The sequence below is a fragment of the Rana temporaria genome, chromosome 5 (assembly GCF_905171775.1).
Source record: "Rana temporaria chromosome 5, aRanTem1.1, whole genome shotgun sequence".
Classification (NCBI taxonomy): Eukaryota; Metazoa; Chordata; class Amphibia; order Anura; family Ranidae; genus Rana; species Rana temporaria.
In genome coordinates this window covers 422725119-422751929 of record NC_053493.1, presented here as the reverse complement: position 1 = coordinate 422751929, position 26811 = coordinate 422725119, and the positions used below count along the sequence as shown (strand labels likewise).

The following is a 26811-nucleotide window of genomic DNA, read 5'->3' as shown; positions in this document are numbered from 1 at the left end:
CTTTTGTACTTGGTTTTTAGGCAACCACAATCGGTACCATATTTCCTCCACTTCGAAGTTTCCAGTCGGTAAGGCGTCTTTAAAAATTAGAAATACAGACTTGGCTAAACTGGGCTAAGCTCTCTAAGGCCTCATGGGTGTAAACCATCCGAACGAGCCGATTTGTTGACATTAAACGCCTCCAGTCTACTTTGTACCTCGTTTTCAGATAACCACAGAGGTCCCTTCCATGAAACGTCAATCATATTACCGCTAGGACTAGAAACTCGTCGGTAAAAACTGAAGAGGAACCAGTTCCTGAAAGGTTTTGAATTGTAAAAACTTTATTGTCATATTATTATAATACAGGAATTATTCGGCACCATCCGCGGTAGAACAAGGGGGGGCGGGGCGCATCCTCAGTTCTTGGGCCAGTGTAGTATTAGGCCGTTGCGCCCTTTGCAGAAGTCTGGTTTGGCAATGTCGCTCCGGGTCTCCACCGACACCAGCCTCCGCCTCCCGCGCATGCTCATCTGGATGCAGTCCGTCACCTTCACCGGCAGATCCAATCGCTGCCTGAGAAGAGAGAGGGGGGGGGGGAAAGGTCTTATAGAACCACCATAAAGAGGACCTGTCACTGCCTATCGCTGTCACAAGGGACGTTTACATTCCCTGTCACAGACATAAAAGCGATCAAAAATTTAAATTAAAATTAAAGCAACAGTGTAAAAATAAATAAATTATTTACTAATTAAAAAAAATGTAATACCAATAATAATAAAAAATAAAAAAAATGAAGCTGCCCCCCCCCCCCCCCCCCAAGCTACCATACAAAGGTGAATGCGTACATCAGTCACAGCAATAAAAGTGATCAAAAATAAATAAATTAAACAGTAAAAAAAATGCCGAGCAAATAAAACCTGACAAACAATGAATAAAACAATAAAAATAAATAACAAAACCCACCAATTTATTCTCTAGAGCCTCTGCTTTAAAAAAAAAAAAAATAGAGCAAATACAGCGTAACATAATTTTTTTTTATAAATAAATAATAATAATAATAATAAAAAAAAAATATATATATATATATATATATATAATGTTTGGGGGGGGGGGGTTCTAAGTATTTTTTTAGCAAAAAAATATAAAAAAAATTGGGTAATGTATTTTGGGGGTTTTGCATTAAAATTTTGAAAATGTATTTTTTCTCAAAAATTGCGTTTGAAAAAAATGCTGAGCAAATACCACGTGATTTAAAAAAAAAAAAACAATAAATATTTAATACGTAGCTTTTTTTTCGTAACTCGCTTTTTCAATATTTATCATTATACGAATTGATATGTTGAACTTTAAATTAACATTTTTTTCTTCAAAAATTACGTTTGAAATAATGCTGAGCAAATACAGCGTAACATAATTTTTTTATAAATAAATAAATTAATAAATAAATAATAATAAAAAAAAAAAATATATATATATGTAATGTTTGGGGGGTTGTAAGTAATTTCCAGCAAAAAAAATTGGGTTATGTAATGTGTTTTTTTTTGCATTAAAATTTTGAAAATTTAATTTTTTCTCAAAAATTGCGATTGAAATAATGCTGAGCAAATACAGCGTAACATAATTTTTTTTATAAATAAATAATAATAATAATAATTAAAAAAAAATATATATAAAATGTTTGGGGGGGGGGGGGTGGGGGTTCTAAGTAATTTTTAGCAAAAAAAATTGGGTTATGTAATGTGTTTTTTTTTACATTAAAATTTAGAAAAAATAAATCTCAAACATTACGTTTGAAATAATGCTGAGCAAATACAGCGTAACATAATTTTTTTTATAAATAAATAAATAAAGAAATAATAAATAGTAATAATAATAATAATAATAATAATAAATATATAAATATATATATAATGTTTGGGGGGTTGTAAGTAATTTTCAGCAAAAAAAATTGGGTTATGTAATGTGTTTTTTTTTTGCATTAAAATTTTGAAAATTTATTTTTTCTCAAAAATTGCGATTGAAATAATGCTGAGCAAATACAGCGTAACATATTTTTTTTATAAATAAATAATAATAATAATAATAATAATAAAAAAATATATATAAAATGTTTGGGGGGGGGGGGGGGGAGGGTTCTAAGTATTTTTTACCAAAAAAAATTGGGTTATGTAATGTGTTTTTTTTTACATTAAAATTTAGAAGAAAAAAAATCTCAAAAATTGCGCTTGAAATAATGCTGAGCAAATACAGCGTAACATAATTTTTTTTATAAATAAATAATAATAATAATAATAATAAAAAAATATATACATATATAAAATGTTTGGGGGGGGGGGGTGGGGTGGGGGTTCTAAGTAATTTTTAGAAAAAAAAATTGGGTTATGTAATGTGTTTTTTTTTTTACATTAAAATTTAGAAAAAAAAATCTCAAAAATTGCGTTTGAAATAATGCTGAGCAAATACAGCGTAACATACGTTTTTTATAAATAAATAAATAATAATAATAATAATAATAAAAATATATACATATATATATATATATATATAATGTTTGGGGGGTTGTAAGTAATTTTCAGCAAACAAAATTGGGTTATGTAATGTGTTTTTTTTTTTTTGCATTAAAATTTTGAAAATTTTTATTTTCTCAAAAATTGCGATTGAAATAATGCTGAGCAAATACAGCGTAACATAATTTTTTTTATAAATAAATAATAATAATAATAATAATAAAAAAAATATATATAAAATGTTTGGGGGGGGGTTCTAAGTAATTTTTAGCAAAAAAAACATTGTAATGTGTTTTTTTTTTTGCATTAAAATTTGGAAAATGTATTTTTTCTCAGAAATTGTGTTTGAAATAATGCTGAGCAAATACAGCGTAACATAATTTTTTTTATAAATAAATAATAATAATAACAATAATAAATATATATATATATATATATATAATGTTTGGAGGGTTCTAAGTAATTTTTAGCAAAACAAATTGGGTTATGTAATGTGTTTTTTTTTACATTAAAATTTAGAAAAAAAAAATAATGCTTAGCAAATACAGCGTAACATAATTTTTTTAATAAATAAATAAATAAATAAATAATAATAATAATAATAATATTAATAATAATAAAAAATATATATATATAAAATGTTTGGGGGGGTTCTAAGCAATTTTTTGCAAAAAAAAAATTGGGTTATGTAATGTGTTTCTTTTTTTTTTTTTGCATTAAAATGTGAAAAATTTATTTTTTCTCAAAAATTGCGTTTGAAAAAATGCTGAGCAAATGCCACGTGACATAATTTTTTTAAAAATAAATAAATAAATACATTTTAAAATGTTTTATATATATATATATATGTTTGGGGGGGGGGGGGTGTTTAAAAATACATTTTCTAGCAAAAATAAATAAATATGATTTTCACATGTAGAACAACAACAAAAAAAAAACGCTTGGCGAATGCGTCAAAATGTGCGAAGCTCGATAAAAAAGGTACACGAGTTACTCTGACGCATTTGCCGCCTGTAGGGCAGCCCACTAAAAAAAATGAATGGACCGCCCCGGCGCATGCAGCACGAAAAATGGTCACGAAACGCGTAAGGGAGGCCACACCCACCATATAAAGGGAATGGGACCCAATGGGCTTCTATAGATCTACATTACGAAGAACGTTACATTGTTGCAGTGGAAGGAATTTCTATCGCGTTTCAATCCGCCGGATCCGTTAGACGACTCCACAGTGATTATTGATTATTCCCAATAACCGATATCACTCCCGCACTCTCCTGATTGGCCGTCTCTTTCGGCGGCACCGGAGGGGTTAACCATGAAGCTAATATAATAATAGCGCTCGGTAGATGGCGGCGGCGGGCGCAGAGCAGGTCTCTCCATCTGGCCAATCCCTCCCCGGGCTCCCCTCCCCCCCCTCTCCTGTGAAATATTTATAGAACGCAGACAGATCTAGGCCGCGGTGCCCCCCCCCGCGCTGCTAATATTAACGCTGCACTGAAATGAGGGCAATGGCCGCATGGTGCACGCAGCGTGTGGAGGATGGTGCGCGCCCCCGGGGGCGCCACGGCGACGACCGCGTCCCCGGAACGTTGTGACCCAATGTGCCTCTCCGACACAAACATGGCGAGCGGGGGAGGGGGGGGTGAGACAGGATTCCGACCGAGAGCATACCCACCCCCACCAACATGACCATACAATCGTATCTGTACAGCGCCACCGTATATGTCAGAGCTATATAAATATAATAATAGTGTGTGACTGTGGGGGAGGGGACATTAGAGTGTAAGCTCCTCTGTACAGAGACTGATGTGACTGTGGGGGGGAGGAGACATTAGAGTGTAAGCTCCTCTGTACAGAGACTGATGTGACTGTGGGGGGAGGGGACATTAGAGTGTAAGCTCCTCTGTACAGAGACTGATGTGACTGTGGGGGGAGGGGACATTAGAGTGTAAGCTCCTCTGTACAGAGACTGATGTGATGTGGGGAGGGGACATTAGAGTGTAAGCTCCTCTGTACAGAGACTGATGTGATGTGGGGGGAGGGGACATTAGAGTGTAAGCTCCTCTGTACAGAGACTGATGTGATGTGGGGGGGAGGGGACATTAGAGTGTAAGCTCCTCTGTACAGAGACTGATGTGACTGTGGGGGGAGGGGACATTAGAGTGTAAGCTCCTCTGTACAGAGACTGATGTGACTGTGGGGGGGGAGGGGACATTAGAGTGTAAGCTCCTCTGTACAGAGACTGATGTGACTGTGGGGGGGATGGGACATTAGAGTGTAAGCTCCTCTGTACAGAGACTGATGTGATGTGTGGGGGGAGGGGACATTGGAGTGTAAGCTCCTCTGTACAGAGATTGATGTGACTGTGGGGGGGAGGGAACATTAGAGTGTAAGCTCCTCTGTGCAGAGACTGATGTGACTGTGGGGGGGGGAGGGGACATTAGAGTGTAAGCTCCTCTGTACAGAGACTGATGTGATGTGGGGGGAGGGGACATTAGAGTGTAAGCTCCTCTGTACAGAGACTGATGTGACTGTGGGGGGAGGGGACATTAGAGCGTAAGCTCCTCTGTACAGAGACTGATGTGACTGGGGGGGGGGGGAGGGGACATTAGAGTGTAAGCTCCTCTGTACAGAGACTGATGTGATGTGGGGGGGAGGGGACATTAGAGTGTAAGCTCCTCTGTACAGAGACTGATGTGATGTGGGGGGGGAGGGGACATTAGAGTGTAAGCTCCTCTGTACAGAGACTGATGTGACTGTGGGGGGGAGGGGGCATTAGAGTGTAAGCTCCTCTGTACAGAGACTGATGTGATGTGGGGGGAGGGGACATTAGAGTGTAAGCTCCTCTGTACAGAGACTGATGTGATGTGGGGGGGAGGGGACATTAGAGTGTAAGCTCCTCTGTACAGAGACTGATGTGACTGTGGGGGGGGGGGGAGGGGACATTAGAGTGTAAGCTCCTCTGTACAGAGACTGATGTGACTGGGGGGGGAGGGGACATTAGAGTGTAAGCTCCTCTGTACAGAGACTGATGTGATGTGTGGGGGAGGGGACATTAGAGTGTAAGCTCCTCTGTACAGAGACTGATGTGATGTGTGGGGGAGGGGACATTAGAGTGTAAGCTCCTCTGGTACAGAGACTGATGTGATGTGGGGGGAGGGGACATTAGAGTGTAAGCTCCTCTGTACAGAGACTGATGTGATGTGGGGGGAGGGGACATTAGAGTGTAAGCTCCTCTGTACAGAGACTGATGTGATGTGGGGGGGAGGGGACATTAGAGTGTAAGCTCCTCTGTACAGAGACTGATGTGATGTGGGGGGAGGGGACATTAGAGTGTAAGCTCCTCTGTACAGAGACTGATGTGATGTGGGGGGGAGGGGACATTACAGTGTAAGCTCCTCTGTACAGAGACTGATGTGACTGTGGGGGGGGGGACGGGACATTAGAGTGTAAGCTCCTCTGTACAGAGACTGATGTGACTGTGGGGGGGAGGGGACATTAGAGTGTAAGCTCCTCTGTACAGAGACTGATGTGATGTGGGGGGGAGGGGACATTAGAGTGTAAGCTCCTCTGTACAGAGACTGATGTGACTGTGGGGGGGGGACGGGACATTAGAGTGTAAGCTCCTCTGTACAGAGACTGATGTGACTGTGGGGGGGAGGGGACATTAGAGTGTAAGCTCCTCTGTACAGAGACTGATGTGATGTGGGGGGGAGGGGACATTAGAGTGTAAGCTCCTCTGTACAGAGACTGATGTGATGTGGGGGGGAGGGGACATTAGAGTGTAAGCTCCTCTGTACAGAGACTGATGTGACTGTGGGGGGGAGGGGACATTAGAGTGATTTTACATTCTTGCGGTGAGGGTTCGGTGTGTGGCAGTCGCCGGCATGGTGTTGGACGGTTGCCATGGGAACAATGGAAGTGGAAGGATCTTGGCAGCTGAGCCGGGCGCTGTGTGAAGAGAAATGATCTTGTGCTTCGGATGAGGCGGCTGATCCATGAATCCCGGAGGATGGCGGAATCCCCGGATCCGGATTCTGGCATGTCGGTGATTATATACCGGAAATTATAAGTCGGGGGCAACTGAAGACCTTCCATTGAGGTTTCACCAACATAAGAAGGTCCTTCTCCACTGACCACCATTTGGACATTTTCAATTAGGGGTGTCCTCACTTTTGTTGCCAGCGGTTTAGACATGAATGGCTGTGTGTTGAGTTATTTGTTATACAAGCTGCACACTCACTACACAACATTGGAGATACAATTAGGTAGATTCAGAAAGAGTTAGGCCGGCGTATCAGTAGATATCAGTAGATAAGCCGACCTAACTCAGAATCTACGCCGCCGTATGTTTAAGCGTATGCTCAAACAGAGATACGCTTAGACATATCTAAGATACGATGGCTTGCGCCGTCCTATCTTAGATTGCAATATTTTGGATGGCCGCTAGGTGGCGCTTCCATTGCGGTCGGCGTAGAATATGTAAATGAGTAGATACGCCGATTCACGAACGTACGCCAGGCCGACGCAGTACTTTTACGCCGTTTACGTTAGAGATAGGCCGCGTAAAGTTGGAGCTAGGCCCTAGTTGGAATAGTAATGTCAAGTATGGCCGCCGTTCCCGCGTGGAAATTTGAAATTTGTACGTCGTTTGCGTAAGTCGTCCGTGAATCGGGATTTACGTCGTTTACGTCCACGTCAAAATCAATAGGCCCGTGCGGCGTACTTAGCCGCAATGCACACTGGGAAATGTAGGCGCCCGGCGCATGCACAGTGAAGACCAAAACGTCAAAAACGTGAGGTCAAGCCTCATTGACATAAAACACGCCCCCCTAACACACATTTGAATTAGGCGCCCTTACGCCCGCCCGCTTTAGGCTACGCCGCCGTAACTTAGCAGGCAAGTACATTGAGAATCATGTACTTGCCTCGCTAACTTACGGCGGCGTAGCTTAAATGCCTTAAGCTACGCCGCCGCAAAGTTGCGGCAACGTACCTGAATCTAGGCAAAAGTGTAATTTCTTCAGTGTTGTTACATGAAAAGATTTTCACAAATGTGAGGGGTGTACTTACTTTTGTGAGATACTGTATATATATATCTATCTTTTTATTTATAGTTGTATATATATCTATACATATATATGTTGCTGGGCAGACTTCCCGGCACACCTCCGCGTTCCCCGGCGTCCCTGCCCCCGTATTGGTGTCACGCCATCCGCGGCAGATCTGGTAATAAGCGGAATCGTCGTTCTCTCTCCTCCTAATTTAGCCATTAATGAGTATTTCCCGCGGTCACCTAGCAACCGACCAGCCAGCCGCCTGTAAATTGGGACAGCGAGGCCTCGCCAGAGTATTGATTGATGTCCGCGGCCTCCGACGTCTCCGCCGCGGGATCCGGGGACTGTGACAGGCATGTGAGCCCCGGCGACAGGAGAAGAGGAGACGATGGAGGAGGAGGAAAAGAGACGATGAAGGAGGAGGAGAAGAGACGATGGAGGAGGAGGAGAAGAGACGATGGAGGAGGAGGAGAAGAGACGATGGAGGAGGAGGAAAAGAGACGATGGAGGAGGAGGAGAAGAGACGATGGAGGAGGAGGAGAAGAGACGATGGAGGAGGAGGAGAAGAGGAGACGATGGAGGAGAAGAGGAGACGGTGGAGGAGGAGAAGAGGAGACGATGGAGGAGGAGAAGAGGAGACGATGGAGGAGGAGGAAAAGAGACGATGGAGGAGGAGGAAAAGAGACGATGGAGGAGGAGGAAAAGAGACGATGGAGGAGGAGGAAAAGAGACGATGAAGGAGGAGGAAAAGAGACGATGGAGGAGGAGGAGAAGAGACGATGAAGGAGGAGGAGAAGAGACGATGGAGGAGGAGGAAAAGAGACGATGAAGGAGGAGGAAAAGAGACGATGGAGGAGGAGGAAAAGAGACGATGGAGGAGGAGGAGAAGAGGAGACGATGGAGGAGAAGAGGAGACGGTGGAGGAGGAGAAGAGGAGACGATGGAGGAGGAGAAGAGGAGACGATGGAGGAGGAGAAGAGGAGATGATGGAGGAGGAGGAGAAGAGGAGACGATGAAGGAGGAGAAGAGGAGACGGTGGAGAAGGAGAAGATGGAGAAGGAGAAGAGGAGACAATGGAGGAGGAGGAGAAGATGGAGGAGGAGAAGAGGAGACGATGGAGGAGGAGAAGAGGAGACGATGGAGAAGAGGAGACGATAGAGGAGGAGAAGAGGAGAAGATGGAGAAGGAGAAGAGGAGATGAAGGAGAAGAGAAGACGATGGAGGAGGAGAAGAGGAGACGATGGAGGAGGAGAAGAGGAGACGATGGAGGAGGAGAAGAGGAGATGATGGAGAAGGAGAATAGGAGATGATGGAGAAGGAGAAGAGGAGACGTTGGAGGAGGAGAAGAGGAGACGATGGAGGAGAAGAGGAGACAATGGAGGAGGAGAAGAGGAGACGATGGAGGCGGAGAAGAGTAGACGATGGAGGAGGAGAAGAGAAGACGATAGAGAAGAGTAGACGAGGAGACGATGGAGGAGGAGAAGAAGAGACGATGTAGAAGGAGAAGGAGAAGAGGAGACGATGGAGAAGGAGAAGAGAAGACGATGGAGGAGGAGGAGAAGAGACGAAGGAGAAGGAGAAGCGGAGACGATGGAGAAGGAGAAGAGAAGATGAAGGAGAAGAGAAGACGATGGAGGAGGAGAAGAGGAGACGATGGAGGAGGAGAAGAGGAGACGATGGAGGAGGAGAAGAGAAGACGATGGAGGAGGAGAAGAGAAGACGATGGAGAAGGAGAAGGAGAAGCGGAGACGATGGAGGAGGAGAAGAGGAGACGATGGAGGAGGAGAAGAGGAGACGATGGAGAAGGAGAAGAGAAGATGAAGGAGAAGAGGAGACGATGGAGGAGGAGAAGAGGAGACGCTGGAGGAGGAGAAGAGGAGATGATGAAGGAGGAGAAGAGGAGACGATGAAGGAGGAGAAGAGGAGACGATGGAGGAGGAGAAGAGGAGAAGATGGAGAAGGAGAAGAGGAGACGATGGAGGAGGAGAAGAGGAGATGATGGAGGAGGAGAGGAGACGATGGAGGAGGAGGAGAGGAGACGATGGAGGAGGAGAAGAGGAGACGATATAGGAGGAGAAGAGGAGACGATGGAGGAGGAGAAGAGGAGACGATGGAGGAGGAGAAGAGAAGACGATGGAGGAGGAGAAGAGGAGACGATGGAGGAGGAGAAGAGGAGACGATGGAGGAGGAGAAGAGGAGACGATGGAGGAGGAGAAGAGGAGACGATGGAGGAGGAGAAAAGGAGACGATGGAGGAGGAGAAGAGGAGACGATGGAGAAGAGGAGATGATGGAGGAGGAGAAGAGGAGACGATGGAGGAGAAGAAGAGGAGACGATGGAGAAGAGGAGACGATGGAGGAGGAGAAGAGAAGACGATGGAGGAGAAGAAGAGGAGACGATGGAGAAGAGGAGACGATGGAGGAGGAGAAGAGGAGACGATGGAGGAGGAGAAGAGGATACGATGGAGGAGGAGAAAAGGAGACGATGGAGGAGGAGAAGAGGAGACGATGGAGAAGAGGAGACGATGGAGGAGGAGAAAAGGAGACGATGGAGGAGGAGAAGAGGAGACGATGGAGAAGAGGAGACGATGGAGGAGGAGGAGAAGATGGAGGAGGAGAAGAGGAGACGATGGAGGAGGAGAAGAGGAGAAGATGGAGGAGGAGAAAAGGAGACGATGGAGGAGGAGAAGAGGAGACGATGGAGAAGAGGAGACGATGGAGGAGGAGGAGAAGATGGAGGAGGAGAAGAGGAGACGATGGAGGAGGAGAAGATGGAGGAGGAGAAGAGGAGACGATGGAGGAGGAGAAGAGGAGACGATGGATGAGGAGAAGAGGAGACGATGGAGGAGGAGAAGAGGAGACGATGGAGGAGGAGAAGAGGAGACGATGGAGGAGAAGAAGAGGAGACGATGGAGGAGGAGAAGAGGAGAGGAGGAGGAGAAGAGGAGACGATGGAGAAGGAGAAGAGGAGACGATGCAGAAGGAGGAGAGGAGACGATGGAGGAGGAGAAGAGGAGACGATGGAGGAGGAGAAGAGGAGACGGAGAAGGAGAAGAGGAGACGATGGAGGAGAAGAGGAGACGATGAAGAAGGAGAAGAGGAGACGGAGGAGGAGAAGAGGAGACGATGGAGGAGGAGAAGAGGAGAAGGAGAAGAGGAGACGATGTAGGAGAAGAGGAGACGATGGAGGAGGAGAAGAGGAGACGATGGAGGAGGAGAAGAGGAGACGATGGAGGAGGAGAAGAGGAGACAAGGGAGGAGGAGAAGAGGAGACGAGGGAGGAGGAGAAGAGGAGACGACGGAGGAGGAGAAGAGGAGACGATGGAGGAGGAGAAGAGGAGACGATGGAGGAGGAGAAGAGGAGACGATGGAGGAGGAGAAGAGGAGACGATGGAGGAGGAGAAGAGGAGACGATGGAGGAGGAATAGAGGAGACAATGGAGGAGGAGAAGAGGAGACGATGGAGGCGGAGAAGAGTAGATGACAGAGGAGGAGAAGAGGAGACGATGGAGAAGGAGATGAGGAGACGATGGAGAAGGAGATGAGGAGACGATGGAGGAGGAGAAGAGAAGACAATGGAGGAGAAGAGGAGACGACGGAGGAGGAGAAGAGGAGACGATGGAGGAGAAGAGGAGACGACGGAGGAGGAGAAGAGGAGATGATGGAGAGTAGAAGAGGAGACGATGGAGGAGGAGAAGAGGAGACGATGGAGGAGACGATGGAGAAGGAGAAGACTGGAAGCAGAAGTTACAGATTGCCCCTCCCCCGCGTGTTTATGAATCTGCACCCTGTGCAAAGTATATATATTGTGACATTTTGGGGCCCGCCCACCGTGTAAAAACAGCCAATGAAAGACACAGGGTTCTGACGAATGCAGAGCGAGGGGCTCCAGAGAGTCCTTACCGAGGGGAGGGAGGTGATCTTGTTGGTTCGGCTTCTGGAGTTCGGAGACTTTAAAGAGTTTTGGGACGGACAAAGTCTCCGACCCTCTGTCCGGATCTTAATGGAGACCAGTGGCTGGGCATTCATAAAGGGCGCACGGGCGCCGCCCCCTCTCTCCTATCACCTCTCTATCACCAATGCATGAATCTATCCATGGTCGACGGGAGCCTGAGGTATTTTTTTTAATCACCTGATTGGAGCCATAGGCTCTAATGGGCGTCAAAAAAGGTGAACAGCGGTCACCAAGCTGGGCTCTATCAGGCCTCCAATCATAGCAGAGGACGGGAAGAGAGGACGGGAGAAGACATCGAGGAGCGTGGAGGACATCGCCGCCGTGACCCGCTGCCCCACCGTGACAGGTAAGTTCCGAGTGGGCGGGGGATGCACAGTGGCTGCGTTTGATGGGCACAGTGGCTGCGTTTGATGGGCACAGTAGCGGCAATTGATGGGCACACTGGCAGCAATTGATGGGCACAGTGGCTGCCTTTGATTGCACAGTGGCGGCAATTGATGGGCACAGTGGCTGCGTTTGACAGGCAGCATCTGATGTGCACAGTGGCTGCCTTTGATTGCACAGTGACAGCATTTGATGGGCACAGTAGCGGCAATTGATGGGCACACTGGCAGCAATAGATGTGCACAGTGGCTGCATTTGATGGGCACAGTGGCTGAATTTGATGAGCATAGTAGCGGCAATTGATGGGCACAGTAGCAGCAATTGATGGGCACAGTAGCAGCAATTGATGGGCACAGTAGCGGCATTTGATGGGCAGAGTGGCTGCGTTTGATGGGAATAGTAGTGGTAATTGATCAGCACAGTAGCAGCAATTGATGGGCACACTGGCAGCAATAGATGTGCACAGTGGCTGCATTTGATGGGCACAGTGGCTGAATTTGATGAGCATAGTAGCGGCAATTGATGGGCACAGTAGCAGCAATTGATGGGCACAGTAGCAGCAATTGATGGGCACAGTAGCGGCATTTGATGGGCAGAGTGGCTGCGTTTGATGGGAATAGTAGTGGTAATTGATCAGCACAGTAGCAGCAATTGATGGGCACAGTGGCTGCGTTTGATGGGCACAGTGGCTTAATTTGATGGGCATAGTAGCGGCAATAGATCGGCACAGTAGCAGCAATTGATGGGCACAGTGGCGGAAATTGATGGGCAGAGTAGCGGCAATTGATGGGCACATTGGTTGCATTTGATGGGCACAGTGGCGGCAATTGAGCAAGTTAAGAGAGTTGCAGGAAAGAGACACAGAGAGAGGTACATGTGAGTCTGTCCAAGGGGGCCGAGGAGCAGCGGTGCTGTGAGAAGGAGCCAGGGGGCTTGGTATTATTGGTATTATCGTATTATTGATATTATCTGTATTATCGGTATTATTGGTATTATCTGTATTATTGGTATTATTGGTATTATCGGTATTATTGGTATTATCGGTATTATTGGTATTATTGGTATTATCGGTATTATTGGTATTATTGGTATTATTGGTATTATCGTATTATTGATATTATCTGTATTATTGGTATTATTGGTATTATCGGTATTATTGGTATTATCTGTATTATTGGTATTATTGGTATTATCGGTATTATTGGTATTATTGGTATTATTGGTATTATCGGTATTATTGGTATTATTGGTATTATTGGTATTATTGTATTATTGATATTATCTGTATTATTGGTATTATTGGTATTATTGGTATTATTGATATTATCGGTATTATTGGTATTATTGATATTATCGGTATTATTGGTATTATCGGTATTATTGATATTATCGGTATTATTGGTATTATTGATATTATCGGTATTATTGGTATTATCGGTATTATTGGTATTATCGTATTATTGATATTATCTGTATTATTGGTATTATCGGTATTATCAGGTAGTAACAAAAGTACACTTACCAAGGCCAAGATGCTGAGGGTGGCTCCCTTTGCGACCCGGCGCGGTCCGCCCCCTGAAATGGGGACAGGGGAGCAGACGCACCAGGAGGCACCGGTACCGATGGGAAGGTGAAGGTTCGGTGCGTGAAACAGGAATAACCAGGCAGTAGTCCACTTGGGAATGGCTGAAGATATGGCAGGGAATTCCAGGAGGTCCGGGAAGCAGGATTGGTAGGAAACAGGGAAATCCAGAAAACAGGCTGTGGTCAAGGAAGTTCAGATAAACAGGGTAGTCCAAAGTTCAAGCCAAAAGGTCAAGGGCAGGTGAGATCAGAATAGTCCAATAGGCAAGCCGAGGTCAAGGTAGGAGAAGGCAGCAATCCGGTAGAGTATAGCCAAGGTCAGGTAAACAGGAACAAGATCAGGTAAGGTTTTTCCAGGATCCAGGAAACACTCCAAACAAGCGCTGTGACAAACCAGCAACTAGCCACAGGAAAGGGAGAGGTTTAAATAGCCCGCTCAGGGCTCTGATTGGCTGGATGGAACTACAGGTCTTGCGCGCCCGTGCGCGCGCACCTGCACGCGCCCGCGCGTGCCAACACCACGCACGCGCGCGCGCGGCGCAAACAGCCGCGATTGCACCGTTCTGGAAGGCAGGTTAGTGCCCTGACAGGTATTATTGGTATTATCTGTATTATTGGTATTATTAATATTATCGGTATTATTGATATTATTGGTATTATCGGTGTGACGGAATTGGTATGATATCCCCGTCAAAGATTCCCTTCTTCCATAAGAACATCACCCCAATATTCCACTAGGAGGAATATTCCTGAGATCGCCCATTAAGCCACACATTAGTCCAGGCTTACTGCTAGAACAAGACAGACTTTAATATTATATCACACAGCTTATATGTCATTTCCAAAACTGTTACAATGACAAATCTCCGCCCCCCTCACACTGGGGCTTCCATACAGATGATTAGGCAGACACGACGGAGCCGAGTCTGAAAACACATTTCCTTTAGACAATGACATCAGTGACGCTGAGTACTAGTTGTACTGAATACATTAACTAGACAGCTCGACCCCGCATATAGAGAGATAATTACCACAATGAAGCAATCAGAATAATTAACACAAGCCACTTAAACACAGATCTCCTTCACACAACACAATAGATCAATTAACCTTTAGAAATAGTGAGGGGACATTAGCACGTCAATAACCTGTTAGCCGGGGGCGTGGCCTGGACAGGCATGTGAGCGGACGCTTGGCACGGAGCTCCCGCTATTGACCCTGCATCGATCCTTCCCGCAGCGATCCTGTACCGCAAAAAAGAGCTGGCAGACTCACCTCACCTTCCTCCACACAGCGGTGACCACACGGAGTCCTCCCCGATCCTCGAGATGGCCCGTAGAGGCGACAAGGAAGCGGCAGCGGTGGCGGCCCTGGCCCTCCAAGATGGCGCCGGCTCCGTCCTCCCTCAGAGAGCTACGCGTGGCTGGGAGACGCACAAGGAGACGGGTAAGCCGGCTAAGACCCAAAAACAGCAGGGGAGGGAGCAGCCCAAAGACATGCTGTATTATGCCCAAAAGCTACAGGGCCCGAGCTGCTCCCCTTCCCCTCAGCTACCGACGCCATTACATGAGGCCGGGGGGCAAGATGGCGCCTCTGCCCTGGACGACACACTACCCCTTGAGGTGTCCCAAGAACAGATAACAGACCTGTTTGAGAGGCCAGACGATGCTCCACAGCCTACGCTGAGTGAGATCCTGCAGGCAGTGCAACGCTGCACCACGTCTGTGACTGCATCAGTAGACGGCCTAAAGCTGCAATTTGGGGCCCTGACGGAAACAGTGTCATTTATCCGGCACGACATCCAGAAAATCAGAGAACGCACCACGGCGGTGGAGGGGCGAGTTAGCGAGGTGGAGGACCAGATGCCCCCCCTCATCAGAGATACCAGAACAGCGCTGCAGCAAGCGGGCCAGGCGAACGCAAAGACGGATGACATCGAGAACCGCCTCCGAAGGAACAACGTCCGTATAGTTGGGCTCCTGGAGAAGGTGGAGGGACGGGACCCCACGGCATTCGTGGAGTCATGGCTCCAAGAGATGTTTGGTGCAGAAGCATTTACTACACTTTTTGCGGTGGAGAGGGCACACCGCACGCCACCCAGACCTCTCCCGCCTGGTAATCCGCCGAGGCCCATGCTAGCCAGGCTTCTCAATTACAGGGACAGAGAAATAGTGCTCAGGCTGGCGCGGGAGAAGGGGACTGTACACTACAATGGAGCAAGGGTCTCATTCTACCCGGATTTCTCTGCAGAAGTACAGCGCAGGAGAGCTAAATTTGCTGATATAAAGAAGCGCCTACAAAAAATTCCAGTAACATACGCCATGCTATACCCAGCCAAATTGAGAGTCACAGTCAGAGGCCAGGCCACCTTCTTTGAATCCGCAGCGGACGCTGCGGACTGGCTGGACCGCAACGAACAAGATTTGCGCAGGAGGAGGGAAGTAGACGAGGGGGACTGAAGCACCAAACTACACTCTGTGGACTAGGTATGACACCTGTTGTGGGAATTACCTGTTATTGTTATCTTTAAATGCGGGACATTGCTATTTTTCTTTCCAGCTGTGTTTTGGGCAGCGTGAGCTCAGAGCTGTTGTACAATGACCCTTCCAAGGTTGGAATCAGAGCGGCAGCGGGGGAGGCCCCCCCTTTATGTCGCGCACGTTAGACCACGACCTCAAGGTCGGAAGTGGACTGTTAGGTGCCAGGTTGGCACGGAGTTCCGGAGACAATGTTGTCTCACTTATGTTTTTCTGCTGTTTTTCGCTCACTTCACTACACTTTATGCTGCTTCCCCTCCCCCCTTATTATACTTTATATGCCTCCACCCACGTTGCACACGGACTGTTACAAATGGGCATGCATCATTTTTTCTGGACCCCAGTGTTCGAAGAGGACTTGTGACACTGCCGCCATGCGGCGTTACCGTTAATCCCCACCAGATATGGCTACCACAACCATAGTATCATGGAATGTCCGTGGTGTCAATGATCCCTTGAAACGTACTATGATTGGCTCATGCTTGAGGAAGTTCCACCCCGCTGTGGTAGGTCTCCAGGAGACGCACCTCACGAAGGACACCATTGGGTGCCTAGGATTTTCCTGGGTGGGCAAGGCATACCACTCCACACACACCTCCTACTCACGGGGGGTGAGTGTTTTGGTTCACAAATCCTTGGCCTATCAGGAAATAGACTCGGTAATAGACTCCCAAGGGAGATATGTTTTTTTGTATTGCAAACTCTATACTGTGACAATGATACTTGCCTTTGTATATATTCCCCCCCCCTTCTCTAGAGAGGTTATACAATGTCTCCTGTCATACTTAGCAGATAAGCCTGATATGCCTGTTGTGATTATGGGGGACTTTAATGGATGCCTGGACCCTAGGCTAGATAGACATCCGCCAGCCATACCACCACTGGGGGGCAGAGGCACCATTTTGAGCCGCCTGCTAGCGGAGGTGGGCTGGATTGATGTTTGGAGAGCCAGACACCCGACGACCAAACAATTTTCTTGCTTTTCTAAGACCCATGGGTCGCTTTCACGCATAGACCTTTGCGTGGGGTCCACCCAGGTTCTGCACATGGTATCCAAGTTGGAATACCTCCCTCGAGGAGTATCAGACCACTCACCCCTGGCAGTACACCTTGTTACCCGCCCGGCCTCCTCCCTACCCAGAGCCCCCTGGAAACTGAACGCATTCTGGTTAAAACTCTTCACCTCACATGAGCGAATAGGGCAGCAGATAGGAAAATACTTTGCGGAAAATGGCCAAGTGGGTGGCGCAGTCGAGGTGTGGGATGCATTTAAGGCCTGTCTTAGGGGCACATTCATAGCTGAAATCGCAGCAGTTAAACGTAATTCCGCAGCACTTCTGGAGCAGGTCGGGGATCAGGTGCAGAGACTGGAACTACAGTACGTGACAGACCCCTCGGACTCCGCGAGGGAGGCTTGGATGTCGGGCCAGGATTCCCTGGACCGGCTGAGAGCGTCCACCGCGGAAAAAAAACGCTTTTTCACCAAACAGGCTTACTACGAGGAGGGGGAAAAGACCGGCAGGTTATTGGCCAGGATCGCCAGATCCCAGCAGGCGTCCCCGGCCATTGGAGCGATTCGTAACTCTCAGGGGCGGCTAGTGAATGATCCAGAGCAGATAGTCGCCGTGTTGGCGGCCTTCTACATGGATTTGTATAAACCCTGTGACGACTACCCTGATAGTGAGCTACAGGCGTACATAGACGATGTGACCCTCCCGGTGTTGTCCCGACAAGCACGCGCTGCGATGGACGCTCCCCTGACCCTTGACGAACTAACGGAGGCGGCCGCCTCCTTCCCTACCTGTAAGGCTCCGGGAGACGATGGCATCCCTATGGAGGTCTACACCCAATACGGGGGGGAGATTCTCCCCAAGCTGCTAGAGGTTTTCAACGCTGCTTTTGAACAGGGGAAGCTCCCTCCATCCATGACAAGGGCCAACATCATTCTTTTGTTAAAACCAGGCAAAGACCCCCTTGACCCAGGCTCGTACAGGCCCATATCCCTGCTGCAGAGCGACGTAAAAATTCTAGCCAAAGTACTGGCCATGAGGGTTAATAAGATCATCCTATCCATAATCCACCCAGACCAGGCAGGTTTTATGCCTCGCAGCTCCACCGCCACCAATCTCCGCCGCTTGTACCTAAACATGCAGACCCCCTCGGATTCCGTCGGCCAAAGGGCACTGTTGTCACTAGATGCCAATAAGGCTTTCGACAGTGTCGGCTGGCGGTATCTGTGGGCGGTATTGGCCAAGTTTGGCTTTGGCCCCAATTTTCTAAAATGGGTGAGACTATTGTATGACGCGCCCCAGGCGGCCATGCGGTTGTCGGACCGGATGTCTCCTGCCTTCGCTTTGGGCAGGGGGACCAGGCAGGGTTGCCCCCTGTCCCCTTTGCTCTTCGCCCTGGCGATTGAGCCCCTGGCGGCTCTGATACGGGATTGTCCAGCAGTAAAGGGCTTCCGCTACGGAGACATGCATGAGAAGCTCATGTTGTATGCAGATGACATGCTCCTGTTTTTGGAGGATGCTGGGGACTCCCTGAGCCGGGTGATGTCCCTTGTGGTGAGGTTTGGACATTTCTCGGGCCTCACCATAAATTGGACTAAATCCGCGCTGATGTTCTTGGACGGACCTCCTATGACCGAGGGTGGCCCCTCAACTCCCGTCCCGATAGTGCCCTCTTTTAAATACCTGGGGGTGCATGTGTCCCCCAATGTGACTGACTATAGCAGATTGAATATCTTTCCCCTATTGACCAGGTTTAGAGACAAAATCCACATATGGAATAGGTTGCAAATGTCCCTCGCGGGTAAGACTAATCTCATCAAAATGATCCTGATGCCGCAGCTGCTATACCTGCTCCACAATTCCCCAATAGTTATCACCCTTAAAACTTTTAGAGTGGTAAACTCGCTCTTTAGACAACTCCTATGGCACACTAGAGCCCCCAGGATAAAACTGGAGCAATTGCAACGCCCCAAGGAGGGAGGGGGGCTGGCACTTCCTAACCCATGGATCTACTACCTAGCTGCGCAGCTACAACACCTGATTGGTGCCATGTCCCCGGTCCCGGCGGGTTCCTCGGCCAGGCTTCTGCTGTTTGGCACTGGGGCCCGGTCGATACCGGAGGGTCTAGAGGCTCAGCACTTTCAGAAGCCCAATAGGAAAATGCCCACATATGTACTTACCCAGAAGGTGTGGAATAAGGTGAGGCAGCTGCAGGGGGTCACAGGGTTTACTGAATTTAGCCCGATATGGGATAACAACACGTTCACTGAACTGGCCAAACTGGATCAGGGTCCCAGGTGGCGCCTTAGAGGTGTCGCCCTCCTCAAACAGATTTTTCGTAGGGGCACACTGCTCCCATTTGACACTTTAAGGTCCAGGTATGCGCTTCCACAAAACATGCTATTTTACTACGTCCAGCTGCAACATGCAATAAGGGCCCAGGGGAGTGCGGTGGAGTGGGCTCAGTCCCCCACTCCGGTATTCCGCATCCTGCGGGACGCCTCAGAGACAAAGGGCATTATCTCGCAGTGCTACAATATGTTACTTGACTCATTCTTAGAAGGACACCCCATGAAGGTGGCAGATCAGTGGGAGGCGGACGTTGGGCCATTGACAGGAGACATGTGGGAGGAGGCGATGCAGGTGGTAAACAGGTGCTCCCTAAACGTTGCACAAAAGGTATCGCAATTATACATCCTATTACGGGTCCACTACACCCCGGTGAAGCTCTTTAAAATGGGCAGGGTCCCCGACCCCCTGTGCAACAGGTGCAGGGTAGGAACGGGTGACTTGATCCACCTGCTCTGGCGCTGCCCCAAACTCCATAGGTTCTGGAGGGAGGTCCTGGACACGCTTAACTCTGTCTTCCAGACTTCCGTTCCCCTGGAACCGGTCTATTGCCTGCTAGGAGTATTGGAGGGAGCGGTGGCGGAGGAGATGACTAGAATGGCATTTAATAGAGCTTTATTCCAGGCCAGAAAGGTCATTCTCTTGAAATGGAAGCTGGAGGTACCCCCCACGTTTAAACTATGGGTGACACATATGGGCAAGATGCTCGTGATGGAAAAATATATATATCAGCACAGGGGTAGGGCGGGCAAGTTTGACAAAATATGGGATGCATGGCTAGCCACACCAGGTCTGAGCCCTGTGGAGCTCGTCCAGACGAGATTGCTAGGAGGCAACTAAACCCGTTAGAACTGGGAGAGTGGGATGAGAGGGCGCAATATAAAGCAGACTGTATTCATGCATGTTCCGAACGAAGAGATGTATGTGAAGTGTAATGTTTGTAACCTGTATGTGATGTCATACTGTTGTTTTCTTGCTTGTTCTGTGAGCAATAAAAACTTTTTTGATTTAAAAAATAACCTGTTAGCCGAGGACAGAATTACACAGGGCAAGCAGGGAGAATTACACTGAGACATATAGGCAAATGCATCACAATGGCCCCCCTTTTTCTCCCTGCTCCGGAAAACCCGGTTGGACCTTCCCTGGTCCAGTAGGGTTGACGGGTTCAGAGCTTTCAGTCCGAGGTTAACTCCGTTTGGCGTAACTGACCTCCCTTGGCAACTGCTTCAGACTCAGGTATGCCACCGGGTCGTCAGATCACACGCCGGTCAGTCCCCAAGTCTTTGTGTGATCTGCAGAGTCACCAGAAGTCAGTGTGAAGACGGCGAATGGGTCTGTGCGCCGCCATCTAGGTGTCCCGCTATGGGAGGGGGCAGGTTATGGCTCTGAAGTGACAATCACAGGAGATTCATAAAAAGAAAAAGTTATATTTGTTGAAATGCTGTAGCACTGGTGCTCAGAGTCCGGGGGGGGGAATCAGGGCCCCATAGGGTCAGCCACCCTCTGCTCCCTCCGCAGCCGCCAGTTCTCCTCTTTGAGCTTCTCCAGCTCCATCTCCAGTTCATGGAGCCTGGGGGGGTCAGCCTGCTGTGACCTCAGGTGGTTGTTCTCCTCCTCCATGCGGCTTATGCACTCCTCCAGCTCTATGTACTCACGGATCAGCTCCTGCTTGCTCATGTTCTGCAGGCTCTCCACGTGGTCCTTCATCATCAGGAACTGGGTGGTGGTGTAAGGGGCCACCGGTGGGCCCTTGACGAACATCTCGGCCCGCATCTGGGACGCCCGCTGCGACTCCCTCTCCTCCAGTCACTTCTTCTCCTCCCAGGTCAGCTTGTTATACGGCTTCCAGGACCTCTTCTTCTTGGGGGGTAGCCGGCGGTGCCTCTTTCTGCCCAGCTCCCTCCAGGGCCCCTCCGGCTCATGGCTGTCGCCCATGACCAGCTGACAATGGTGTTCCCTGTTGTCCGTAATACCAGATTGTACCGTGAGGACTTCGTAAATGGTGTCCAATGGTTCTTCCGGACCCAGCTCCTGGAGATCCCAAGCCGAGTCTACACAATGGGCTGCTGCTGGTGGGCGGTACCCCGGTTGAGACCAATTTGACCTGGTGTTGTCGTTCATGGGGCAATTCTGCTTGAAGTGACCCAGCTGTTTGCACCGGAAGCAGCGTTGTTCGTTGTCCTCCTGGCGTGGATAGCGAGGGCTAGATGTCACCGGTCTGTTAGAAGGTTGGTATCTAGTGGCTGGTGGGTGTGAGGGCACCGTTGGTCGTGGAGGTTGTACCCGTGATGTGACCTGGTTTGTCTTGCGAGTATCCGCATATTCATCCGCCAACTTTGCGGCCTCTGGTAGAGTCATGGGCCTGCGATCTCTCACCCAGTCTTTGACGTCCGTCTGGATGTGATTGTAAAATTGCTCCAGGAGCATTAGTTGCAAAATGTCCTCTGCGGTGGTGGCCTGGCTGCTGTTAACCCAGTTAGAGGCCGACAGGGATAACTGGCATGCCCATTCCGCGTAAGAGTCTTTCGTGGTTTTGCGTGAGTCCCTGAACTTCTGTCGGTGGGACTCTGGGGTTACTGCATAACGAGCCAGGAGCGCTTCTTTAACCCGGGCGTAGCTATGGATATCCTGATCTGGCACGGTCCGGAAAGCATCAGAAGCTTTGCCTGACAGTTTGCCTGACAATATTGCAACCCACTCTCCTCTAGCTATTCGGTGCAGGTTACATTGTCGCTCAAAATCTGCTAGGTAGTTATCAATTTCACAGTCCTTTTCATCAAAAGCTTTAAAAGCGCTAAACGGAATCTTCCTTGTGTCTGCTGTGCTGTACTCACTGTTCGGAGAAGGTGCGGCTGCTTGTTGGACTGCTGCCAGTTTTAACTGTAGTTCTGCGTCTCTTATTTCTTTAGCCTCCTGTAGTTCTGCGTCTCTTATTTGTTTGTCTCTTATTTGTTTAGCCTTCTGTAGTTCTGCGTCTCTTATGTGTTTATCCTTCTGTAGTTCTGCGTCTCTTATTTCTTTAGCCTTCTGTAGCTCTGCGTTTACTAACAGGTCCATCACTTTCAGCACCACATCCGGTGTTGGGTTCAGGCCGAACCATGCTAGCTTCTCTCTCATTAGCTTGTTGGCTGGCGATTCCTCCTCCTGAATCACTGGTGTCTCCATCTCTTGTACTGCTGGCGTTGCTGCAATCCCGTCCTCCTGGTCTATCTCCATTGATTCTGCTATGATGACCCGCTTGGTTTTGTTGCTAGCAATCCTTCCACGAACTTCCAGTAGTTCTTCCAGTGTCTGCTTGGAATCCGGGTGTAAAGGAGAGTAGAAGGGAAAATCCCGCTGCTGCCAACCAATTGTGACGGTATTGGTATGATATCCCCGTCAAAGATTCCCTTCTTCCATAAGAACATCACCCAATATTCCACGAGGAGGGATATCCCTGGAATCGCCCATTAAGCCACACATTAGTCCAGGCTTACTGCTTGAACAAGACAGACTTTAATGTTATATCACACAGCTTATATGTCATTTCCAAAACTGTTACAATGACAAATCTCCGCCCCCTCACACTGGGGCTTCCATACAGATGATTAGGCAGACACGACGGAGCCGAGTCTGAAAACACATTTTCTTTAGACAATGACATAAATGACGCTGAGTACTAGTTGTACTGAATACATTAACTAGACCGCTCGACCCCGCATATAGAGAGATAATTACCACACTGGAGCAATCAGAATAATTAACACAAGCCACTTAAACACAGATCTCCTTCACACAACACAATAGATCAATTAACCTTTAGAAATAGTGAGGGGACATTAGCACGTCAATAACCTGCTAGCCGAGGACAGAATTACACAGGGCAAGCAGGGAGAATTAAACTGAGACATATAGGCAAATGTATAACAATCGGTATTATTGATATTATTGGTATTATCGGTATTATTGGTATTATCTGTATTATTGATATTATCGGTATTATTGGTATTATCGGTATTATTGGTATTATCTGTATTATTGATATTATCTGTATTATTGGTATTATCGGTATTATCCCTATTTTTGGTATTATCGGTATTATTGGTATTATCACTATTATTGGTATTATCGGTATTATTGGTATTATTGGTATTATCGCTATTATTGGTATTATCGGTATTATCGGTACTATTGGTATTATTGGTATTATCAGTATTATTGGTATTATTGGTATTATCAGTATTATTGGTATTATCAGTATTATCGCTATTATTGGTATTATCGGTATTATCGGTACTATTGGTATTATTGGTATTATTATTGGTATTATTGGTATTATCAGTATTATTGGTACTATTGGTATTATTGGTATTATCAGTATTATCGGTATTATCGTATTATTGATATTATCGCTATTATTGGTATTATTGGTATTATCGGTATTATTGCTATTATCAGTATTATTGGTATTATCGGTATTATCGGTATTATTGATATTATCGGTATTATCGGTATTATCAGTATTATTGGTATTATTGGTATTATTGGTATTATGGGTATTATTGCTATTATCGGTATTATCGGTATTATTGGTATTATCAGTATTATTGGTATTGTTGGTATTATCGGTATTATTGGTATTATTGGTATTATCGGTATTATCTGTATTATTGATATTATCGGTATTATCGGTATTATCAGTATTATTGGTATTATTGGTATTATTGGTATTATGGGTATTATTGCTATTATCGGTATTATTGGTATTATCAGTATTATTGGTATTGTTGGTATTATCGGTATTGTTGGTATTATTGGTATTATCGGTATTATCTGTATTATTGGTATTGTTGGTATTATTGGTATTATCGGTATTATCTGTATTATCGGTATTATTGGTATTATTGGTATTATGGGTATTGTTGGTATTGTTGGTATTGTTGGTATTATTGGTATTATGGGTATTATTGGTATTATCGGTATTATTGGTATTATCGGTATTATTGGTATTATTGGTATTATTGGTATTATCGGTATTATTGATATTATCGGTATTATTGGTATTATCGGTATTATTGGTATTATCAGTATTATTGGTATTATCAGTATTATTGGTATTGTCGGTATTATCGGTATTATCGGTATTATTGGTATTGTTGGTATTGTTGGTATTGTTGGTATTATCGGTATTATCAGTATTATTGGTATTATTGGTATTATTGGTATTATTGGTATTATGGATATTATCGGTATTATTTCTCTTTTCCTATTTTGATGATGAAATGAATGGAAAATAAATCTTGGGGGGTTTTAACCCTTCTATGTCAGCCACCAATCAGAAGGCTGTGCTGGAGATGAAGTATTCCTTGTACTATTATTATTGGTGGATATGATGGCAGCAGATACTTTAGTGAATAAGCCCCCCCCAGTGGAAATAATGAAGGGGTCATGTGACCTGTGAAAGCCGCGGACCGGTGGGAAGTGACATTCGGTTTGCAGTCACATCGGCGCGGCGCCGTCTTCCTCCACATGGAGGGGAGGCTGAGCTGAGGTAATGATAGTGAGAAAGACTCGGGCCCCCGGGGGCCCCCCCGGCTCTTGTCTAATGATCCTAAATATGACTCAGTGCAGATTCAATTTATAAACCCCGAAGGTCCCCAAGAGACCGACCTTCTCTGAGGAGGAAAAGCAAACAGAGCCGCGTCCTGCGGGGACGCCGCGCTCCGAATATCCAGACTGAGCGGGAAACACTGACAACGATCTTCCATCCTCACTTTCTATCCGACACCCGTTTAACCAGTTCAGTTATATTCTTATCTCCTGTCTGAACAATGTTTATAAACAATGTTACTTTGTATCTCTCCATCTCCCGTCTGATCGATGTTTATAAACAATGTTACTTTGTATCTCTCTATCTCACCTCTGATCAATGTTTATAAACACTGGGCCAGGTTCTCAGAAGAGTTACGATGGAGTATCTCAGGAAACTCCGTCGTATCTCTGTTTTTTGGGCCGCGTATCTATGCGAGTGATTCTTAGAATCATTTTCGCATAGATACGCTGTAGATCCGACATGTGTAAGTCACTTACACTGTCGGATCTTAAATGTAATTACTCCGCCGGACGCTAGGTGGCGTTTACGTTCAGGTCTCATTTGTTTATGCAAATGAGCCTGATACGCCGATTCCCGAACGAAATCGCGCCGCGTAACCGTCGCTTACGTCGTTTGCGTAAGCGTAAGGTTACCCCTGCTTTATGAGGGGTAACCTTACGCCAGTCCCAGGTAGGCCATGTTAAGTATGGCGTCAGGTCCGCGTCGTCTTTTCCCATTGGGTACGTCGTTTTCGTAAGTCGTTCCTGAATACGACTTTACGTCAATGGCGCACACGTCGGCGTCATTGACGTTTTACGCCGAGAACTGGAGCATGCGCACTGGGCTATTTTTAGCCTGGCGCATGCGCAGTTCGATCGGCACGGGGGCGCGCTTAATTTAAATATAAGCCGCCCCCTTTGAATTACGCGGGGATACGCCGGGCCTTTTACACTACGCCGCCGCAAACTACGGAGCAAGTGCTTGAGGAATATGGCACTTGCTCCAGTAAGTTGCGGCGGCGGAGTGTAAATGGCATACGCTACGGCCGCGGGAAAACTACGAGAATCTGGCCCAATGTTACTTATATCTCTCCATCTCCCGTCTGAACAAGGTTTATAAAAAAAGATTGTTCGCATTTCTCTATCTCTCTCTGAACAATGTTACTTTGTATCTCTCTATCTCCTGTCTGATCAATACTTATAAACAATGGGGTAGATTCAAGAAGCAATTGCGCCTGTGTAACCATAGGTTACACAGCGCAATTGCTTACTTGCCCGGGCGTAACGAGTGCTCCTGATTCAGGAACCTCGTTACGCCAACTGCAGCCTCAGATCTGCGCGGCATGAGGCTCTTATGCCCTCATATCTTAGGCTGCATTCTTGCATTGGCCGCTAGGTGGCGTTCCCGTTGTGCTCAGCGTATAGTATGCAAATTGCATACTAACGCCGATTCACAACGTTGCGCGAGCCCTGCGTACGCAATGTACGTCGTTTACGTACGGCGTTTTTCGCGTAAGGCTGCCCCTGCTATTAGCAGGGGCAGCCCATGTTACGTATACCCGTCGTTCCCGCGTCGTGAAATTTGAATTTGACGTAGTTTGCGTTAGTGAATCGTGAATGGCGCTGGACGCCATTCACGTTCACTTTGAAGCAAATGAGGTCCTTGCAACGTCATTTGCCGCAATGCACGTCGGGAAAGTTTCCCGACGGAGCATGCGCTCTACGATCGGCGTGGGAACGCGCCTAATTTAAATGATTCCCGCCCCCTACGGGATCATTTAAATTGCGTGCTCTTGCGCTGGGCATTTTGCCGGCGCGCCCGCGCAATTTACGGAGCAGAATCAAGGGCAGCGGAGCAAATTTGCGGGGGCGCAGGGC

General features: G+C 47.1%; 1 protein-coding gene across 1 annotated transcript in view; it reads right to left on the bottom strand.

Moving 5' to 3' along the window:
* Nucleotides 1-301: 301 nt before the first annotated feature.
* Nucleotides 302-26811, bottom strand: part of LOC120941702 (unconventional myosin-Ig-like) — a 179130-nt gene continuing 152620 nt past the window's right edge. The window contains exon 22 of the mRNA XM_040355291.1: nucleotides 302-555. Within this exon, the coding sequence (XP_040211225.1) occupies nucleotides 399-555 (157 nt within the window). The 3' untranslated portion in view covers nucleotides 302-398. The remainder of the gene's footprint in view (nucleotides 556-26811) is intronic.